Here is a 19874-nt window from a genome sequence, read left to right as displayed (position 1 = left end):
TAAAAAAAAAAAAAAAAAAAAAATATATATATATATATATATATATTTTAGGTGTAGATGGACACAGCACAATGCCTTTATTTTTATGTGGTGCTGAGAATCCAACCCGGGTCCCGCCCATGCTAAGCGAGCGCTCTATCGCTGAGCCACAATACCAGCCCCCATAATTAGGTTTTATAATCAATCAATAGGTACTGCCCCCAAAAAGCTAAGACATATTATTATAGAATGTGACCAAGAATATATAATTTCTCTTCTGAAGATAGTGACAACAAAAAGAAAGTTAAGTTCTTGCAATTCTGTTAGCCAAAATTAAAACAGCCCCTAGAGTAGCTCTACACAAGAGACTCAGCAATTGAAACTCAGCAAGTGAACACTTAAGATGTATGTAATTTTCCAACTTAAACTAATAAAATAGTGCTCTCTAATAACACGTTTTAGGGGGTATATTGTGATCTACAATTTACTTTGAAATGCATCCAAAAGCTTAGATAGATTTGTAGGAAGAATAGGTAGATATATATATGATAAAGCAAGTTCAGTAAATGTAAATGGTTGGATATAAGTGGTAAATATATGGCTGTTCATTATAAAATTCTTTCAATTTTGCTGTATGTTTGAAAACTTTCAAAAGAAAATACTGGGAAATGTTATGCTTAACATGGGTAAATTTATATGAACACTTTTAATAAACCATTGAACTGGGGGATATAACTTACTTGTCTAGCATGTGCAAGATCCTGGGTTTGACCCCCAGCACTACAAAAAATAAATAGAAATAAGACAATTTTAAAAAGGAATAAAAAAGGGCTGGGGTTGTAGCTCAGTGGTAGAGCCCTTGCCTAGCATGTGTGAGGCACTGGGTTTGATTCTCAGCACCACATATAAATAAATAAGATAAAGGTCCATTAACAACTAAAAAAAAAAAAAAATTAAAGGTATAAAAAGAACAGTAATTAAAATATGCACATGAAGGTCTAGAATAAAAGTGATTCAGGAAAAAAGAAAAATAATACTTGTTATAGGAAACAAGAATTTGAATATTAACACACTGTAAACAATGCTTTAAATATGCATACAATTAAAATTACTAAATTAATTAAACGATTTCAAGTTGAACAAAAGAAAGGTTTCTCGATTATACTTTGAGTACAATTACATTTAGGAATATTTGAAATTGTTATGCACATATATATATTCTCCACAAAGCTTCAGATATTAACAAAATCATGTTCTTAATTCACTAAAAAAATGCATTTTTGGTTGGCTAAACTCTCTAGGAGAAATATTGTCATTACAAGAGTTGCAGAAATATTCAATTAATTTTAAAAATAAATTTCATAAATATCATTACACAGGTTAACTATCCCTAATCCAAAAATCCAAAGTCTGATGTGTTCCAAAATCTGAAAATTTGGGGGTGCCTAACATGACTCTACAACTAGATTTCACACCTAACTTCATGGGACAGATCACAGTCAAAATAAAATAAACATATAAAATCAATTTCAGTTATGTGTATAAAGTACATATGAAACACAAATTAATTTCATGTTTAGACTTGGGTCCCACCTCTAAAATAACTTATAGCAGCACAATTCTCAATAGCTAATACTGTGGAACCAACCCAGAAGCCCTTCAATAGATGAATGGATAAAAAAAAAAAAAGTGGCATATATATACAATGGTCTATTACTCAGAAATAAAAGAGAATAAAATCATGGCATTTACACGTAGATGGATGAAGTTAGAGAAGATAATGCTAAGTAAAGTTAGCCAATCCCAAAAAAAACCCAAATGCTGAATGTTTTCTTTGATATAAGGAGGCTGATTCATAGTGGGATAGGGAGTGGGAGCATGGAAGGAATAGATGAACTCTAGATAGGGCAGAGGAGTTGGAGGGGAAGGGAAGGGATATGGAGTTACTAATGATGATAGAATTATGATGATCATTATTATCCAAAGTACAGGAATGAAGACAAGAGTTGGTGTGAATATACTATGTATACTATCATAAATATGAAAAATTGTGCTCTAATGTGTAATAAGAATTGTAATGCATTCCGCTGTCATATACAAATAAAAAACTACGCAATAAACAGTTTAAGAAAAAAATGACATTATTTACATGTAAATATTTTAAAATTTGAAAAAAAGATGTAATATGAAATACTTTTGGTCCCAAGAATAAACAGAATAACTACTTGATTATAAAACCTAATTATGTAACTCAAAACTAATATGAATGTGACAGAAAAATATTGCTGGTCTTGACATCCCTACTGAGTTTTACTACTCTCACCACTGCTGTCAAAAATCAGAAAAATCTACTTACTATACTAATGTAAAATAAGAATAAAGTAAAAATAAGGCAGGTAGAGAAAGATCAGACTGCTTCAGCCTAGTTATAGTACAATGTCCAAAATATAAGTTACTAATGCTCTGAACCTGATTTCCAAACTTTATATTCTCCAAAAATTCTGAAACTGGAATTTCTCACCATTTTCAAGTAATCCAACAAAAAATCAACACTTTATGTTGCAGCCTCATTAGAATTCCATATTACCTATCTGTTCCCCACGAGGCTAACAAGACAGACTCCCACAACTGAAGTTTGCAGATATCTAAAAACATTCTGTCATAAAAACCTGATAAAGGCTAAGAAATTAGATAACCAACCTTACAGAAATTCTATGTTAAACCACACAAAGTATTTTTGTTTGGGTTTTTTTTTGTTTTTGTTTCTGGGTTTTAGTTTTTTGGTTTGTTTTGTTTTTGGGGGGATCAAACTCAGGGCCTCACCCACACTGACCTACACCCCCAATACCAGAAAGTACACTTTTAAAAATAAACATGTTATAGGTATCTAGAAGTTATATGGAGATATTCTATGATAATTCATTTCCTTCCTATAGTGGAATGGACATGCTTATATCCCAGATTCTTTGTAGTGTACGTCTTTGGACTTTAGTCTTCTATGCACCTACTTAAGACTATATAAAATATATATATAAAAGTAACTTACAAAAGTAACATATTATCCACATATATCCCAGATTCTTTGTAGTGTACGTCTTTGGACTTTAGTCTTCTATGCACCTACTTAAGACTATATAAAATATATATATAAAAGTAACTTACAAAAGTAACATATTATCCACATTTATATAAAGGAATTTAAAAGAATACAATACAAAAATAATAATTCATACATTTGCCAAATTATATGCTGAGGATATAATAAAATATAATAAAATATAACTCAGTAGCAGCACAACAATTCATGAGTATCCAACTGCCTTTCCTGGTTTATCAAAGCCAGAAGTTCACACAGCAGCTGCTTTTATTAATTAAGTCATACTATGGTAGGAGGTACCTTCTCAGCAGTCACCCTTTCGTTGCATACTTTATGTCATATCCAATAGTACATCAAATACATTTTTCAGTGTTTCAGAACCAGAAACAAATAGGGCAAAGGGTGTAGCATGAAAAAGATAAAGAATACAGTAAAGTTGCTTTTTGCTAGGAATTCAAATACAAAATAAAATTAGAACATCACATTCCCTCATCCCAAGAACTAATGATAGTGGGTGCTCACTTTTTAAAGAATTAGCTAAAACTTTATACTTAGAAAAATATATGCTGCCTTTCCAAAACTTTAAACTTATTGAGATATGACATTCTTACAAGAAGTATGCAAATAATAGATGTACTGTTGCATGAATTTTCCAAAGATAAAATTACTGTATAATTACCACTCAGATCAGGACTCTGAACACTCCCAGCACAGCAAAATCCATCCTGTGCTCTCTTGGTACCTCTTCCTCCCCAAATAACCATTTTTCTAGCTACTTTTGCCTGTTTGACAATTTCATATAAAAGGAAACACACAGGATATACTTTTGTGTCTAGCTTCTTTTGTTCAATATTATGTCTGAAAGGTTCATCTGTGTTTTGGTCTCTAGCAATAGCCCATTTATTCCCCGTGCTGTATAATTTAATCCACCTATTGTTGGACATCTGCACTGTTGACAGTTTGAAGCTGTTATGAATAATGCTGCTTATGAATATTCTTACATGTCAATATGGGAGTTGTTTTGTTTTGTTTCATATTTGTTTGTTTGTTACCAGGGGTATTAAGCCCAGGGGCAATGGACTTCTCGAGCTACATCTCAGCTGTCTATCTAAACTATTTATTTTTAGACAAAATCTCACTAAGTTGCCAAGGCTGGCCTCAAATTTGTAATCCTCCTGCCTCAGCCTCCAAAATTGCTGGGATTACAGGCCTAAACCACCACTCCCAAGCAGTATGAGGGTTTTTTTTTTCATTTGTTCTTTATTTTGGTGCTGAGGACAGAACCCAGTACTCTGCACGGGCTAGGTAAGCACTCTTCCACAGAACTATGTCTCCAGCCCTCAATACGGGTTTTTAAATAATATTAGATGGTCTCTGTCCTGTAAGCAAAGATTTGAAAACTTAAATAATATATTATGAAAACAAAGCCAGAAATCATAATTTTATTTATATTTTATTTCTGGTGTCAAACACTTTAATCCAGGGATTCAGCAAGTCCATTTAAATTTCAATCTAAATATATGAACCAAACAACCCAACAACTATGGCTTATCTAATGAATTCGTCCCCAAAAGACATAAAATATTTTCATATAATGTTATAGTTTGTTGTTACAGATATTCAAACTCTGATTTATACTCTATTTTGAAATTATAGTAATGAAGCCCCCAAAGGTAGCTCTTGATATTTAATGACCTACAGCTATAGTTTGGACCTTAAGTGTCTCCCAAAGGTCTACATGGAAAGGTTTGCTCCCCTGAGAGATATAAATGGGAGATGGTGGAGCCTTTAGGACGTAAGTCTTATTGGGAAGTCTTTTAGGTCACTAGAGGCATGTTCTAGAAAAGGATAGTGGGATCCTAGTCCCTTCCTGGTTTTGTTTTATTTTTTTCCTCCCTGGCCTTGAAGTGAATGGTTTTGCTCTGCCACACCCAAAGCCTGTCATGATATGCTACCTCACCAAAGGACCAATCCATCATGGACTGAAAACTCCCAAAGTATAAACGAAGTTGACTATGTCAGGTATTTATTATAGTAATGGGAAGCTAAAAAACCTACTAACTAATACTGTATCACTAAATTAGGTTTTTCATGGTTTAATCCTTACATTCAAATGTAAGTAGTTTCCTTTAACATATGCCTTTCTATTTTCTAGATTTAAAAACATTATTCTGAGAAGAGATCTATAAACTTTACCAGGCCACTAACAAAACAAAAAGAGTATAATAAGAACTGATGCTTTATTGAACTAAAATGTAAACACAGAAAACAAACAGATAATTCCTAAAAGCCCTCATAAGGCATAGGTATTGAGAGGAAGAAGAAGGTTTAAATTACTAATCAAGATAAGGCCAAGTTCATCATAAGAAAAGTATACCTGCATCCTGGGCAGATGGGATATGGGAATACAGAAAGGTTAATAAACTAGGAGGTGACTGGGAGAACACAAACACCAATCAACTGGAACTAAAAGGGAAAAAAAGGAGAGGGAAGAACCTATACAAAGTCTGGACAGGTTCTGTGATCTGGAAAAGAGAAAAGTAACCTAGGCTCCTCCTTGTCCAGAAAGAACCAAGCGGCCAGATAAGGAAAACACAGTTGAATATATCTGATCTGATCCTTAAAGCAATTGTATATAAACACCATCTCACTACCTGCTTTCTACTGTTGAAACTATTGTGCCGGGGGAAAAAACCTGTTTCATATTTACACACACAGAGATAGTATTAAATGAAAATGTCTGATTTTGTTTGGATGAGGATTTTGATCATCTGCCATCTTTACCTCAATTCCTGCCATCTGTATTTCTTTTTGTTGTTGTTGCTTTATTTGGGGGGGGGGGTTGTTTTGTTTTGTTTAATATTAGGGATTGAACCCAGATGCATTTTACCACTGAGCTACATCCCCAGCCCTTTTGTTTTTTTGTTTCGAAAAAGGGTCTTACTAAGTTGCTTAGAGCCTTGCTAAATCGCTGAGGCTAGTCTCAAAATTGCAATTCTCCTGCCTCAGCATCCTGAGCCACTGGGATTACAGGTGTGCACCAAACCCAGATCTACATCTGTATTTCTTTTTATTTTTTGTTTTATATATCTATATATAATATAGATATATACATATATATTCTATAATACCAACTACTATCTTTCTGCTGCTCTGTGGCCTTTATATAAAGAAAATATAAATATATATCTTTTTTTTTTAAGTTGGACACAATATCTTTATTTTATTTATTTATTTCTATGTGGTACTGAGGATCGAACCCAGGGTCTCACACATGCTAGGCAAGAACTCTACCACTGAGCCACAACTCCAGCCTTACATCTGTATTTCTTAAATCTGGGTGTAAGGCTCATATGGTGAACTTTTAAACAACAATGATGTCTAGATTCCACCTATAGAGATGATTTAATTATCTGCAATGGGGCCTATGCATGGTATCAGAGCTCTGTAAGGGGCTGAGAATGTGGCTCAATGGGAGAGCATTGCTAGGCTCTAGGTACGGTACAAAAAAAGAGAGAGAGAAAAGAGTTCTCTAGGTAATTTTTAATGTGCAGCTAAAATTGAGAGCCTCTAATACAATCACTAAGCCAAACTCTATCCTCAAAACTTTCTTGAACCTCAACTCCAATACTGTATACCAACCTTCTATTCCCATCAACACACTGATCCCCATCCTGAAGTTTATCATCTTGGAAACTCAATGCTCTATAATACCAACTACTATCTTTCTGCTGCTCTGTGGCCTTTAACCTTGCTAAGCCCTTCATGTCCCTCATTCACTCACTTTTTAAATCTACTGTTCTTGTTTAAGCCTTAATACCTTTACTAATTATTAGCCCGCATTACAGAATATATTACCTCAATAATTCTGTGCCAGATCCTTCAGTATCATCTTACGGGTTCATTATTCATCGTGCAATCTTAAATCAATACAACAACCTCCTTTCCCACTTCTTTTATTACCTGGATTACTCAGGTAATAAAAGAACACAGTCCTGCAGATGGTACCCAGGTGGTGGCATACCCACACAGAAAATTATTTTATGAAGCTCTGAAATACTGCATTTAAAATCTATAATGAAATATATGCTTGGCAGGGAGAGGAGGATTAAAAAGCAATTAAGTAAAAAAAAAAAAAAAGTATCCCATTTCCCATCCCTGTGTTACTTATACAATCACCTATATCATATCCTTATCCAACCAGGTAAACCACAAAATAACTGTACCAAGTTAAAAAAAAAAAAAAAAAACATGTTTTTTTTTAAGATTAGAAACAAGGTCTACATGTCAACCTGGAAAGAAATGACATATGGAAATAATTAAGTCTATCCATCATCCTGAAATATGATAGGCCTCTTTATTCTTTCCATCTTAAATTACTTTGTATCAATCCTAACCTGAGTTGTAATCCAGGCCAAAACAACCCTGAAGATGACACTGTCCACCTAATAGTTGTCAGATTAAATAATCTACTATAAAGAGAAAACAGCTAACATATAAACAAACCCTTTTTATGATGTTTAATGAATCTACAATATGCCCACATATCATTACCACAAGCCCAATTCCCTGGTGCTTAGAATGGGCCTATACAAAAGTTCAAATTTACAATTTCTTGACCTTTCCTAAAACCCACCTAGGCCTCCCCAGAGGACTCTGCAGAAAGAGTATGTACATTCACTTAATAAATATTGAGCTCCTATTAGGTACAGTGCTGGAAACAATAAGCAAAATAGCAAGCTCCTTGAGAAAAGGCCTAGAGCAACCGACACAAGCAAGACAGAAAACAAGAAGCAACCTACCTGTACCCCACCCGCTTCCCCAGACACTCTCACTTACTGGCCAGGGTGCCTGACCAACCACAAGCAGACACTACTGCAGGAATCCAAAAAAGGGGCATTAACAGGTTACTATTCAAAGATAAAAGCTAACCTCTTCTAAAATAAAAGCCTACTCTAAATTTCATACATTCAATTCACAAACATTTTTAAGAAAAGAGACAAAATAAAAGACAGACAATAGTAGGTACTCAAATATTTCTTGGTGAACAGATGGTTTGACACTCATAACTGAAATATTCTTCACTAATCTGATATAAACACTTTATTTTAGAAATTTAAACAAATATAACATTTTTTGACATAAATAAAATGTTTCAACTTATTTTCAAACTTTTTGAAGAAATTTTTCAATCTAGACTGGTAAATTTCTGGCACCTGAAGATACTGTTAACAGGTCAAGCTCTGATGTATCAGATTAAGACACTAGGTTCTAAATTATTCTATATGTAAGAGTAACTTACATTGGGGTGACTCCGAGGAGGTACTCGTTCTCTTGGAAGTCTTTCATAGTCATATCGTCCCTCAGACCACATTTCATCTCTTCTGTGAGCCACTAACCAAAAACAAAAACAAAGACAAAATTTGGTTTTTATGTTACTAGGAAGTAACAGAAAAAGTAGTAGCAAATTATTCCACTCCAACACAAATATTTTCCAGACATCCTAAGGGAAAAAATATATAAGTTACAAAAAGGGAAAAAGTGATTAAAGCAATGTTTCTCCTAAACAATTTTGAGATTTTCTAAAAAACAAAGACAAAAAATCACTTTCCTTTTATTTTCAAGGTTATTTAAAGCTTCAAAGAAACCAATTATATGAAGAGCCACAGACCACAAATACATCATTCTCAGCTAGCAAAAAAAATAGGAAAATTCAGTTAAATAAATAATTTTTTTAAAAAAAGAGGCAGAGCTAGGGTTGTGGCTCAGTGGTACAGTGCTTACTCGCATGTGTGGGGTACCGGGTTCAATCATCAGCACGCATACATAAAATAAAATAAAGGTATTGTGTCCATGTACAACTAAAATTTTAAAAAGTTTTTTAAAAAGGGCTGGGGATGTGGCTCAAGAGGTAGCGCGCTCGCCTGGCATGAGTGCGGCCCGGGTTCGATCCTCAGCACCACATACAAAGAAAGATGTTGTGTCCGCTAAAAAACTAAAAATAAATTAATTAATTAATTTTTAAAAAAAAGTTTTTTAAAAAAATAAATGAAAGAAAAGGGAGATCAGCAAAGCCACTCCTTATTTACTGATGAGTAGTTTCTATAACATTAGTTTTTTGCTTTTCTACATTCTGCAGGTTTGTATCTCTTCCATAGATGGGCAGTGAAGAACCTTTAACTGGGAAAAAAGTGTTAAATGAACAATCCTGTAAAAACACACTCAACAAATCTTGACACAAACCACAATAATCTCTGACACAGACCCTCTTGAGTTTCTTTTTAATGTTGTAAATTTATTTTAATGAAGAGACACCTTCATCAAACTTGAAATTAAAGCAGAAGTTAATACCTGCATTTTTGCAGTTGGGAAAGAGAGGAAGCTTTCTCTTTTCATAAAGGTAAGAAATGTTGCCTACTTTGAGATTACGATGATGACCGATTACGCTGGACCCCAGAGGAATTTGCAGAAAGCAGGTCTATTTAAAATCTCTGGATCCCTCTGCTCTCTGCTTGTAATGCAGCCCGCCATATCACAGAACAGGCCCAGAGGTCCGCCGGTGTGGTAGACACGTCACCCCAATTGGAGGAGGGGCAGAGCCGCCGCCCGTGTCGGCAAGGTAGGCAGACCTGCGACCGAACGGCAGTACAGGCCCAGCGGCCTGCCGGCGTGGTAGACACATCACCCCAATTGGAGGAAGGGACCGGCTGCCTCCCGCAAGGTAGGCAGACCGTGCGTCCCGGAGAAGGGGCCCAATGGCCCGCAGGCCTACTTGAAAGATCACCCCAATTGGAGGAGGGGCACAGCCACTGCCTATGCCTGCAAGGTAGGCAGACTTGCAACCTGGAGAACAGGCCCAGCGGCCCGCCAGCATGGTAGACAGATCACCCCTATTGGAGGAGGGGCCCAGCCGTTGCCCGCAAGGTAGGCAGACCACGCGACCTGGAGAAGGGGCCCAGCGGCCCACCGGTGTGATAGACAGATCACCCCAATTGGAGGAGGAGCACAGCCACCGCCCGCCCCTGCAAGGGAGACTTTGCAACTATACAAGAGCAATATAAATATATAGGGGGAAAATTCAATAACACAACAGTTTCACCAAGCAGAAAGAAACGCGAGCAGTATGAAAAGACAAGGAAAGAAAGGACCACAAGCAATGCAGGTCAACGCAACTTTAGAAGAGGTAACAGCTGCAGCAGATGGAATGTCAGATAAAGAATTCAGGATATACATGCTTCAGATGATCTGGAGTATCAAGGAAGACATTAAACAGCAAAATCAGACAATGAAAGATCACTTCGACAATGAATTACGCAAACAAATCCAGGAAGCAAAGGATCAACTATACAGGGAGATAGAGGTTATAAAAAACAAACAAACAGAAATCCTAGAAATGCAGGAAGCAATAAACCAACTTAAAAACTCAATGGAGAATACTACCAGCAGAGTAGAACACTTAGAAGATAGAACATCAGACAATGAAGACAAAGTATTTCAACTGGAAAAGAACATAGACAGCTCAGCAAGACTGTTAAGAAACCATGAGCAGAACATCCAAGAAATATGGGATAACATTAAGAGACCAAACTTAAGAGTCATTGGGATACAGGAAGGTACAGAGCTCCAAACCAAAGGAATGAGCAATCTATTCAATGAAATAATACGAGAAAACTTCCCAGACTTGAAGAATGAGACAGAATCCCAAATCCTAGAAGCCTACAGGACGCCGAATGTGCAAAATCATAAGAGATCCACACCTAGACACATTATAATGAAGATGCCCAACATACAGAATAAGGAGAGAATTTTAAAAGCTACAAGAGAAAGGAAGCAGATTACATTTAGGGGTAAGCCAATCAGGATAACAGCTGATCTTTCAACACAGACTCTGAAAGCTAGAAGATCCTGGAATAACATATTTCAAACACTGAAAGAAAATGGGTTCCAACCAAGAATTGTGTATCCAGCGAAATTAAGCTTCAGGATGGAAGATGAAATTAAAACCTTCCACGATAAACAAAAGTTAAAAGAATTTGCAGCTAGAAAACCATCTCTTCAAAACATCCTCGGCAAAACATTACAGGAAGAGGAAATGGAAAATAACAATGAAAACCAACAGTGGGAGGTAGGACAGTAAAGGGGGGGGAAATAATCAAAGAGGAAAACAAACCATGTTTAGTAACAGAAATAAACAAATATGGCTGGAAGAACAACCCATATCTCAATAATAACCCTAAATGTTAATGGCTTAAACTCACCAATTAAGAGACACAGGCTAGTAGAATGGATCACAAAACAAGACCCAACAATATGCTGCCTACAGGAGACGCATTTGATAGGAAAAGACATACATAGGCTGAAGGTGAAAGGTTGGGAAAAATCATATCACTCATATGGACTTCGGAAACAAGCAGGAGTGTCCATACTCATATCAAATAAAATAGATTTCAAGCCAAAGTTAATCAAAAGGGATAAAGAGGGACACTACATACTGCTTAAGGGAACCATACACCAACAAGACATAACAATCATAAATATTTATGCCCCAAACAATGGTGCAGCTATGTTCGTCAAACAAACTCTTCTCAAGTTCAAGAGTCTAATAGACCACCATACCATAATCATGGGAGACTTCAACACACCTCTCTCGCCACTGGACAGATCTTCCAAACAAAAGTTGAATAAGGAAACTATAGAACTCAATAACACAATTAATAACCTAGACTTAATTGACATATATAGAATATACCACCCAACATCAAGCAGTTACACTTTTTTCTCAGCAGCACATGGATCCTTCTCAAAAATAGATCATATATTATGTCACAGGGCAACTCTTAGACAATATAAAGGAGTAGAGATAATACCATGCATCTTATCTGATCATAATGGAATGAAACTGAAAATCAACGATAAAAGAAGGAAGGAAAAAGCATACATCACTTGGAGAATGAACAATAGGTTACTGAATGATCAATGGGTTATAGAAGACATCAAGGAGGAAATTAAAAAATTCTTAGAGATAAATGAAAACACAGACACAACATATCGGAATCTATGGGACACATTGAAAGCAGTTCTAAGAGGAAAATTCATTGCTTGGAGTTCATTCCTTAAAAAAAGAAAAAACCAACAAATAAATGATCTCATACTTCATCTCAAAATCCTAGAAAAAGAAGAGCAAAACAACAGCAAAAGAAGTAGAAGGCAAGAAATAATTAAAATCAGAGCTGAAATTAATGAAATCGAAACAAAAGAAACAATTGAAAAAATTGACAAAACTAAAAGTTGGTTCTTTGAAAAAATAAACAAAATCGACAGACCCTTAGCCATGCTAGCGAAGAGAAGAAGAGAGAGAACTCAAATTACTAGCATACGGGATGAAAAAGGCAATATCACAACAGACACTTCAGAAATACAGAAGATAATCAAAAATTATTTTGAATCCTTATACTCCAATAAATTAGAAGATAGTGAAGGCATCGATAAATTTCTTAAGTCATATGATCTGCCCAGATTGAGTCAGGAGGATATAGACAACCTAAACAGACCAATATCAATTGAGGAAATAGAAGAAACCATCAAAAGACTACCAACTAAGAAAAGCCCAGGACCGGATGGGTATACAGCAGAATTTTACAAAACCTTTAAAGAAGAACTAATACCAATACTTTTCAAGCTACTTCAGGAAATAGAAAAAGAGGGAGAACTTCCAAATTCATTCTATGAGGCCAACATCACCCACCCTGATTCCTAAACCAGACAAAGACACTTCAAAGAAAACTACACACCAATATCTCTAATGAAACTAGATGCAAAAATCCTCAATAAAATTCTGGCGAATCGGATACAAAAACATATAAAAAAATTGTGCACCATACTCAAGTAGGATTCATCCCTGGGATGCAAGGCTGGTTCAATATACGGAAATCAATAAATGTTATTCACCACATCAATAGACTTAAAAACAAGAACCATATGATCATCTCGATAGATGCGGAAAAAGCATTCGTCAAAGTACAGCATCCCTTTATGTTCAAAACTCTAGAAAAACTAGGGATAACAGGAACATACCTCAATATTGTAAATGCAATCTATGCTAAGCCTCAGGCTAACATCATTCTGAATGGAGAAAAATTGAAGGCATTCCCTCTAAAATCTGGAACAAGACAGGGATACCCTCTCTCACCACTTCTGTTCAACATAGTTCTCGAAACACTGGCCAGAGCAATTAGACGAAAGAAATTAAAGGCATAAAATGCTGCACATTCTGTGGGCTCCTGCTGGCTGTGCCCTCACTGTGCTCCGGGCTGAGTTCTGGGTTTGAGACGGGGAAGAAAGCGGTCCAGTTCTGTCCTCCACACCAGACAGCCCACCGAGGAAGCCAGTGGCCACCATCTTGGAGAGCTGACATCACCATTGCCAGTTTTCGACAGACTGCAGCATGCTCATCGATAGAACAGGTGTGTGTCATTTAGACCATCTCCCATAAAGCGGGGGAAATCGCATAAAATCTCTCTCCCAGCTTTCCAGGGGCGTGATTAACAGAGTGAGCGTGAATAGAGGCGTGGGGAAAGGTAAAGGCACCTGACCTCCAACTCCCCGCTCCCACCAGCGGCGAAAACAAAACCTGTCTCACCAGCTCTCAGAGGAGGGGCTAGCGGAGGGAATCAAAACAATAGGGGCTGGTTCCCAATAGCCGCGGTACACATCCAGGAAACTGCAGGCCCAGAGTGTAGCTTGAACTGCAGAGAGGTGTCACACTGGGGAAGGCCTGGCTGGCAGGAGAAGCAAGGTGACTAGAGACCAGGAATAAACCTAAGCTAACAGGTTTTGAGAGACACCAGGGTGGGGAGGAGGGAGCAGCCTCACACGGATTGTTTCCTACAGCTGGAGGGCAAAATCTTGGCCCGGAAGGCACAGCATCACCTACTGGAAGCGAAGAAAATAGAAGCCTAACAATGCCCTCTTTTTTTCTTTCTTTTTTTAATTTTTTTAATTTTTTAATTTTAATTTTAATTTTTTTAAATTATATTTTTAATTGTAATTTTTATTTTACTGCATTTTATTATTTTTTTATCATTTCTTTTTCTTTTCTTTTCTTTTCTCTTTCTTTCCTCTCACCCTCTCTCTTTCTTGGTTTGCTTCCTTATCTTTTCCCCATCTTTCCTCTTAAGCATGACCACCCAGATTACGTACAACTTACTAAATGCAAATAGATGAATACTATGAATCGGTCTATAGTCCGCCTAAGCCCTTAACTACCCCCAAGTACTCCTGTCTATTTTCTTGTTAATATCCGCCTGCATTTGAGCAACCCCCCAAAGAAACTAACATATACTAACCTCCATACCATCAAATCGCCCAACCTCAACATAAAATCCTAAGTTCAAACCTCGATTCTCTATATGCCATCTAAATCTGTAGGTCTTTAATGAAACTAATGAATTTACCTTAAATCACAATTAAATCCAACATCTCTAAACATTGTCTCCCAACACAAAGGAGAGATACTGGAACTATAAAAACCAAAACAAATTTAAAGGAGAAAACAGAAACACAGCAGACAAACAGAGTTGGAAAGTAACGTGAGCACCATGAAAAAACAAGGGAATAAAGGATTACAAACAATGCAGGACAACTTAAATTCACAGGAGAACCTAGAGGCATCAGAAAAATGGACAGAGAAAGAACTCAAGGCATACCTAACTTAGATGGAATGGAATCTTAGAGAAAACTTTAGACAGCAAGTCCAAACAAAGAAAGTATACTTTGAAAACGAATTACATAAGCAAATTCAAATGTCAAAGAATGAGCTCTACCAGGAGATAGAGATTTAAAAAAAAAATCAAACAGTAATCCTAGAAATGCAGGAAACCATAAACCAAATTAAAAACTCAAACGAAAATATTACAAATAGACTAGATCAAATAGAAGTCAGAACATCAGATACTGAAGACAAAGTTTATCAACTTGAAAAGAATATAGTCAACACAGAAAGGATCCTAAGAAATCACGAGCAATCCATCCAAGAGATATGGGATGTCATAAAAAAACCAAACTTGAGAGTCATTGGGATAGAAGAAGGTGTAGAGGTTCAAATCAAAGGAATGAACAATCTATTGAATGAAATAATCTTAGAAAACTTCCCAGATATGAAAGATGGAATGGATTGCCAAATCCTGGAAGCCTACAGGACCCCAAACATACAAAACCATAATAGACCAACTCCAAGACACATAATTATGAAGATATCCAACATACAGAACAAGGAGAGAATATTAAAAGCTACGAGATAAAGGAGGCAGATTACATTCAGAGGTAAACCAATTAGGTTAATGGCTGATTTTTCATCAAAGACGTTGAAAGCAGAAGATCCTGGAACAACGTATTTCAAACGCTGAAAAATAATGGATTCCAACCAAGAATACTGTATCCAGCAAAATTAAGCTTCAGATTTGACAATGAAATTAAAATATTTCACGAAAAACAAGAGTTAAAAGAATTCGCAGCCAGAAAACCAGCACTGCAAGGCATTTTGAGCAAAACACTACAAGAAGAGGAATGAAAAACAGCACCCAAAACTAACAGTGGGAGGTAACTCAGTAAAGGGAAGAAAAAAAAATAACCAAAAAGGAAAAACTAGCCATATTAAAATAAAGAAATAAATAAGCATAACTGGAAGTACAAACCATATATCAATAGTAACCTTAAAGGTTAATGGCTTAAATCCACCAATCAAGAGACATAGGCTAGTAACCTGGATTAAAAAAACAAATCCAACAATATGCTCCTTTAGGAGACTCATATGATAGGAAAAGACATACACAGGCTGAAAGTGAAAGGTTGGAAAAATCATACCACTCACATGGTCCTCGGAAGCAAGCAGGAGTGGCCATACTCATATCGAATAAAATCAACTTCAAACCTAAGTTAATCAAAAGGGATAAAGAAGGACACTATATACTGTTAAAAGGAACCATCCACCAACAAGACATAACAATTATCAATATGTATGCACCAAACAATGGTGCTGCAATGTTCATAAAACAAACTCTCCTCAAATTCAAGAGTCAAGTAGACCACAACACAATAATTATGGGTGACTTCAACAAACCGCTCTCTCCATTGGACAGATCCTCCAGACAAAAGCTGAATAAAGAAACTATAGAACTCAATAACACAATCAATAACCTAGACTTAAATGACATATATAGAATATATCAACCATCATCAAGTGGATACACCTTCTCCTCAGCAGCACATAAATCCTTCTCAAAGATAGACCATATATTATGCCATAGGACAACTCTTAGTAAATATAAAGGGGTGGAGATAATACCATGCATCTTATCTGATCATAATGGAATGAAATTGGAAATCAATGATAAAAGAAGGAAGGAAAAATCCTGCATCACCTGGAAAATGAACAATATGTTACTAAATGATCAATGAGTTACAGAAGACATAAAGGAGGAAATCAAAAAATTCTTAGAGATAAATGAAAATACAGATACAACATATCGGAATCTATGGGACACAATGAAAGCAGTTTTAAGAGGGAAATTCATTGCCTGGAGTTCATTCCTCAAAAAAAGAAAAAACCAACAAATAAATGAACTCACACTTCATTTCAAAACCTTAGAAGAGGAAGAGCAAAACAATAGCAAAGGTAGTAGAAGGCAAGAAATAATTAAAATCAGAGTGGAAATCAATAAAATCGAAACAAAAAAACCATTGAAAAAATTGATAAAACTAAAAGCTGGTTCTTTGAAAAAATAAATAAGATCGACAGACCCTTAGCCATGCTAACAAAGAGAAGAAGAGAGAGAACTCAAATTACTAACATACGGGATGAAAAAGGCAATATCACAACGGACACTACAGAAATACAGAAGATAATTAGGAATTATTTTGAAACCCTATATTCCAATAAAATAGAAGATAGTGAAGATATCGATAAATTTCTTAAGTCATATGATTTGCCCAGATTGAGTCAGGAAGATACACACAATTTAAACAGACCAATAACAAAGGAGGAAATAGAAGAAGCTATCAAAAGACTACCAAACAAGAAAAGCCCTGGACCGGATGGATATACAGCGGAGTTTTACAAAAACTTCAAAGAAGAATTAATACCAATACTTTTCAAGTTATTTCAAGAAATAGAAAAAGAAAGAGCTCTTCCAAATTCATTCTATGAGGCCAACATCACCCTGATCCTGAAACCAGACAAAGACACTTCAAAGAAAGAACACTACAGACCAATATCTCTAATGAACTTAGATGCAAAAATCCTCAATAAAATCCTGGCAAATCGAATACAAAAGCATATCAAAAAAATTGTGCACCATGATCAAGTAGGATTCATCGTGGGATGAATGGGTAAAAAAAATGTGGCATTTATACACAATGGAGTATTACTCTGCACGAAAAAATGACAAAATCATCAGATTATGCTAAGTGAAGCTAGCCAATCCCTAAAAAACAAATGCCAAGTGTCTTCTTTGATATAATGAGAGCAACTAAGAACAGAGCAGGGAGGAAGAGCAAGAGGAAAAGATTAACATTAAACAGAGACATGAGGTGGGAGGGAAAGGGAGAGAAAAGGGAAATTGCATGGAAATGGAAGGAGACCCTCATTGTTATACAAAATTACATATAAGAGGTTGTGAGGGGAAAGAGAAAAAATTAAAAAAAAAAAAAAACCCACAAGGGAGAGAATTAAATTACAGCAGATGGGATAGAGAGAGAAGATGGGAGGGGAGGGGAGGGGGGATGGTAGAGGATAGGAAAGGTAGCAGAATACAACAGTTACTAATATGGCATTAGGTAAAAATGTGGATGTGTAACCGATGTGATTCTGCAATCTGTATACGGGGTAAAAATGGGAGTTCATAACCCACTTGAATCTAAAGTATGAAATATGATATGTCAAGAGCTTTGTAATGTTTTGAACAACCAATAAAAAAAAGAAGAGAAGCATAATTATAGTGGGGGTCCGTTTGGGGGGCTATATCAATGACATTTGGGTAAAGTGAACATGGCATATAACAAAGTCGAAGGATAAACACCTCCAAGAACAGATGAAAACAGAAACTGCAAAAAGGCAAAAGCCTAGGTAAACAAATAGGGTACAGGAAAACGGGTCACTTATATGAAACAGCAATACAGAATATTAGAGATTAGCAAATCTTTTCTCTAACAGACCAGACAAATATTTTTAGCCTTACCCTTATATCTGAAAAGATTGCACTAGATATATAAGATCATTTTTATATTAAGAAAACTGACTTTGCTGGGAGTTGTGGCGCACACCTGTAATCCCAGCCACTCAGGAGGCTGGGGCAGGAAAATCAGGAGTTCAAAGCCAGCCTCATCAAAAGTGAGATGCTAAGAAACTCAGGGAGACTCTGTCTCTAAATAAAATATAAAATAGGGCTGGGGAATGTGGCTCATGCTTGAGTGCCCCTGTTATGGGCCAGGCTATACGGGCAATGACCAGACTCCATTGTACCCTGAGACTCCATGTTACGTAAGAAATGTTTCTCCCATGGGAACACCCCACCTCAGTACCCATCAACAGTTGCTTAGCATAGCATGTTTGGCAACACAAAATGGCAATTTTTTTTTAATATTTATTTTTTAGTTGTAGTTGGACACAGTAGCTTTATTTTATTTATTTTTATTTTACTTATTTTTAAATAAAATCGAACCCAGGGCATAACCACGTGCTAGGCAAGCGCTCTACCGCTGAGCCACAACCCCAGCCCCACAAAATGGCAATTCTTATACAATGTAAAATTGTTATTTTGGGTTCCCAATTTTCTTGGACAATGTACCCTGACAGAAATTGATTGTCTAGACGTTAGTAACTATTCTTTAACTTGTACTCAACTAGGATCGTTTGACCCACTACCCTTTCTGCTTATGATTTTAGATCTCATGGTGTTTGTCTATGATTTTGAATCAGAGCAACAGCCACTTGTGATTAATGTGGTTTTGGAATATAAAGGTGTGCTCTAACCCTTGAAGGGGGTTGCATCCTGTCCCTTGGCTGGCCAGCTGGTGAATCTGGACCACCAGATGGTGAATAAATGTTCCATCTCCTACTTTAAGACAGACTCAGTGATTTATTGCGATTTCACCATAACACCCCTGAGTTCAATCCCCGGTATCCCACCCCACTACCCAAAAAAATTAGCTTGAAAATATCTCATGTAGGGGCTGAGATCGTGGTACAGTGGTAGAGTGTTCCCCTAGCATGTGATAGGCCAGGGGTCCGATCCTCAGCACCACATAAAAAATTAAATAAAGATATTGTGTCCAACTAAAAAATTTTTAAAAATTAAAGAAAATATCTCATGTAGTTAAAGAAAATAAGAAGATAATGATGATGAAGAGACTGACTTCCTCTGTATGAAAATCCCTAGTTTTATATTTGGCAGAAAATGGTCTCAGCTTCAAAAAGTAGTCTAAAAATCATGGTCATGATCATTAAATCACCAAAGGATGTGCTAATAAAGTCACTATGTAAAAGCTTGATGGGGAACTTTCTAATGACTTCCCCTCAAAACTGTACGGGGTATGTAAGCAAACTACAATTAAAAGAAAAAAATAGGATGTGGGGCCATCAAGAAAACTGTAAATCTGTGAAATATTCTTACCTTAAAAACAAAAATAAAAAACTAAAAACCTAAATTGAGAAGGGTGGCATGCATCTGCAGTCCCAGCTACTCAGGAGGCTCACTTGAGCTCAGCAGTTTGAGGCCAAACATTAAAAAAAAAAAAAAAAAGG

The 19874-nt window shown here is 36.2% G+C and overlaps 1 protein-coding gene across 10 annotated transcripts in view; it reads right to left on the bottom strand.

Annotated features, from left to right (window-relative positions):
* The window catches only part of Pphln1 (periphilin 1), a 109709-nt gene that overhangs the window by 74428 nt on the left and 15407 nt on the right, over positions 1-19874 (bottom strand). For 8 of the 10 annotated variants that reach the window (XM_048802559.1, XM_015493437.2, XM_048802560.1 and 5 more), the window contains one exon: positions 8379-8470. In XM_048802559.1, the coding sequence (XP_048658516.1) occupies positions 8379-8450 (72 nt within the window). In that variant the 5' untranslated portion in view covers positions 8451-8470. Of the gene's footprint in view, positions 1-719; positions 760-8378; positions 8471-19874 lie in introns of all 10 variants that reach the window. The other 2 variants (XM_048802555.1, XM_048802556.1) reach the window with 1 other exon arrangement.

Source organism: Marmota marmota, unplaced genomic scaffold (assembly GCF_001458135.2).
Source record: "Marmota marmota marmota unplaced genomic scaffold, marMar, whole genome shotgun sequence".
Taxonomy (NCBI): Eukaryota; Metazoa; Chordata; class Mammalia; order Rodentia; family Sciuridae; genus Marmota; species Marmota marmota.
Note: the sequence above shows the minus strand (reverse complement) of the source record. Positions and strands in the feature narration are given on the sequence as shown.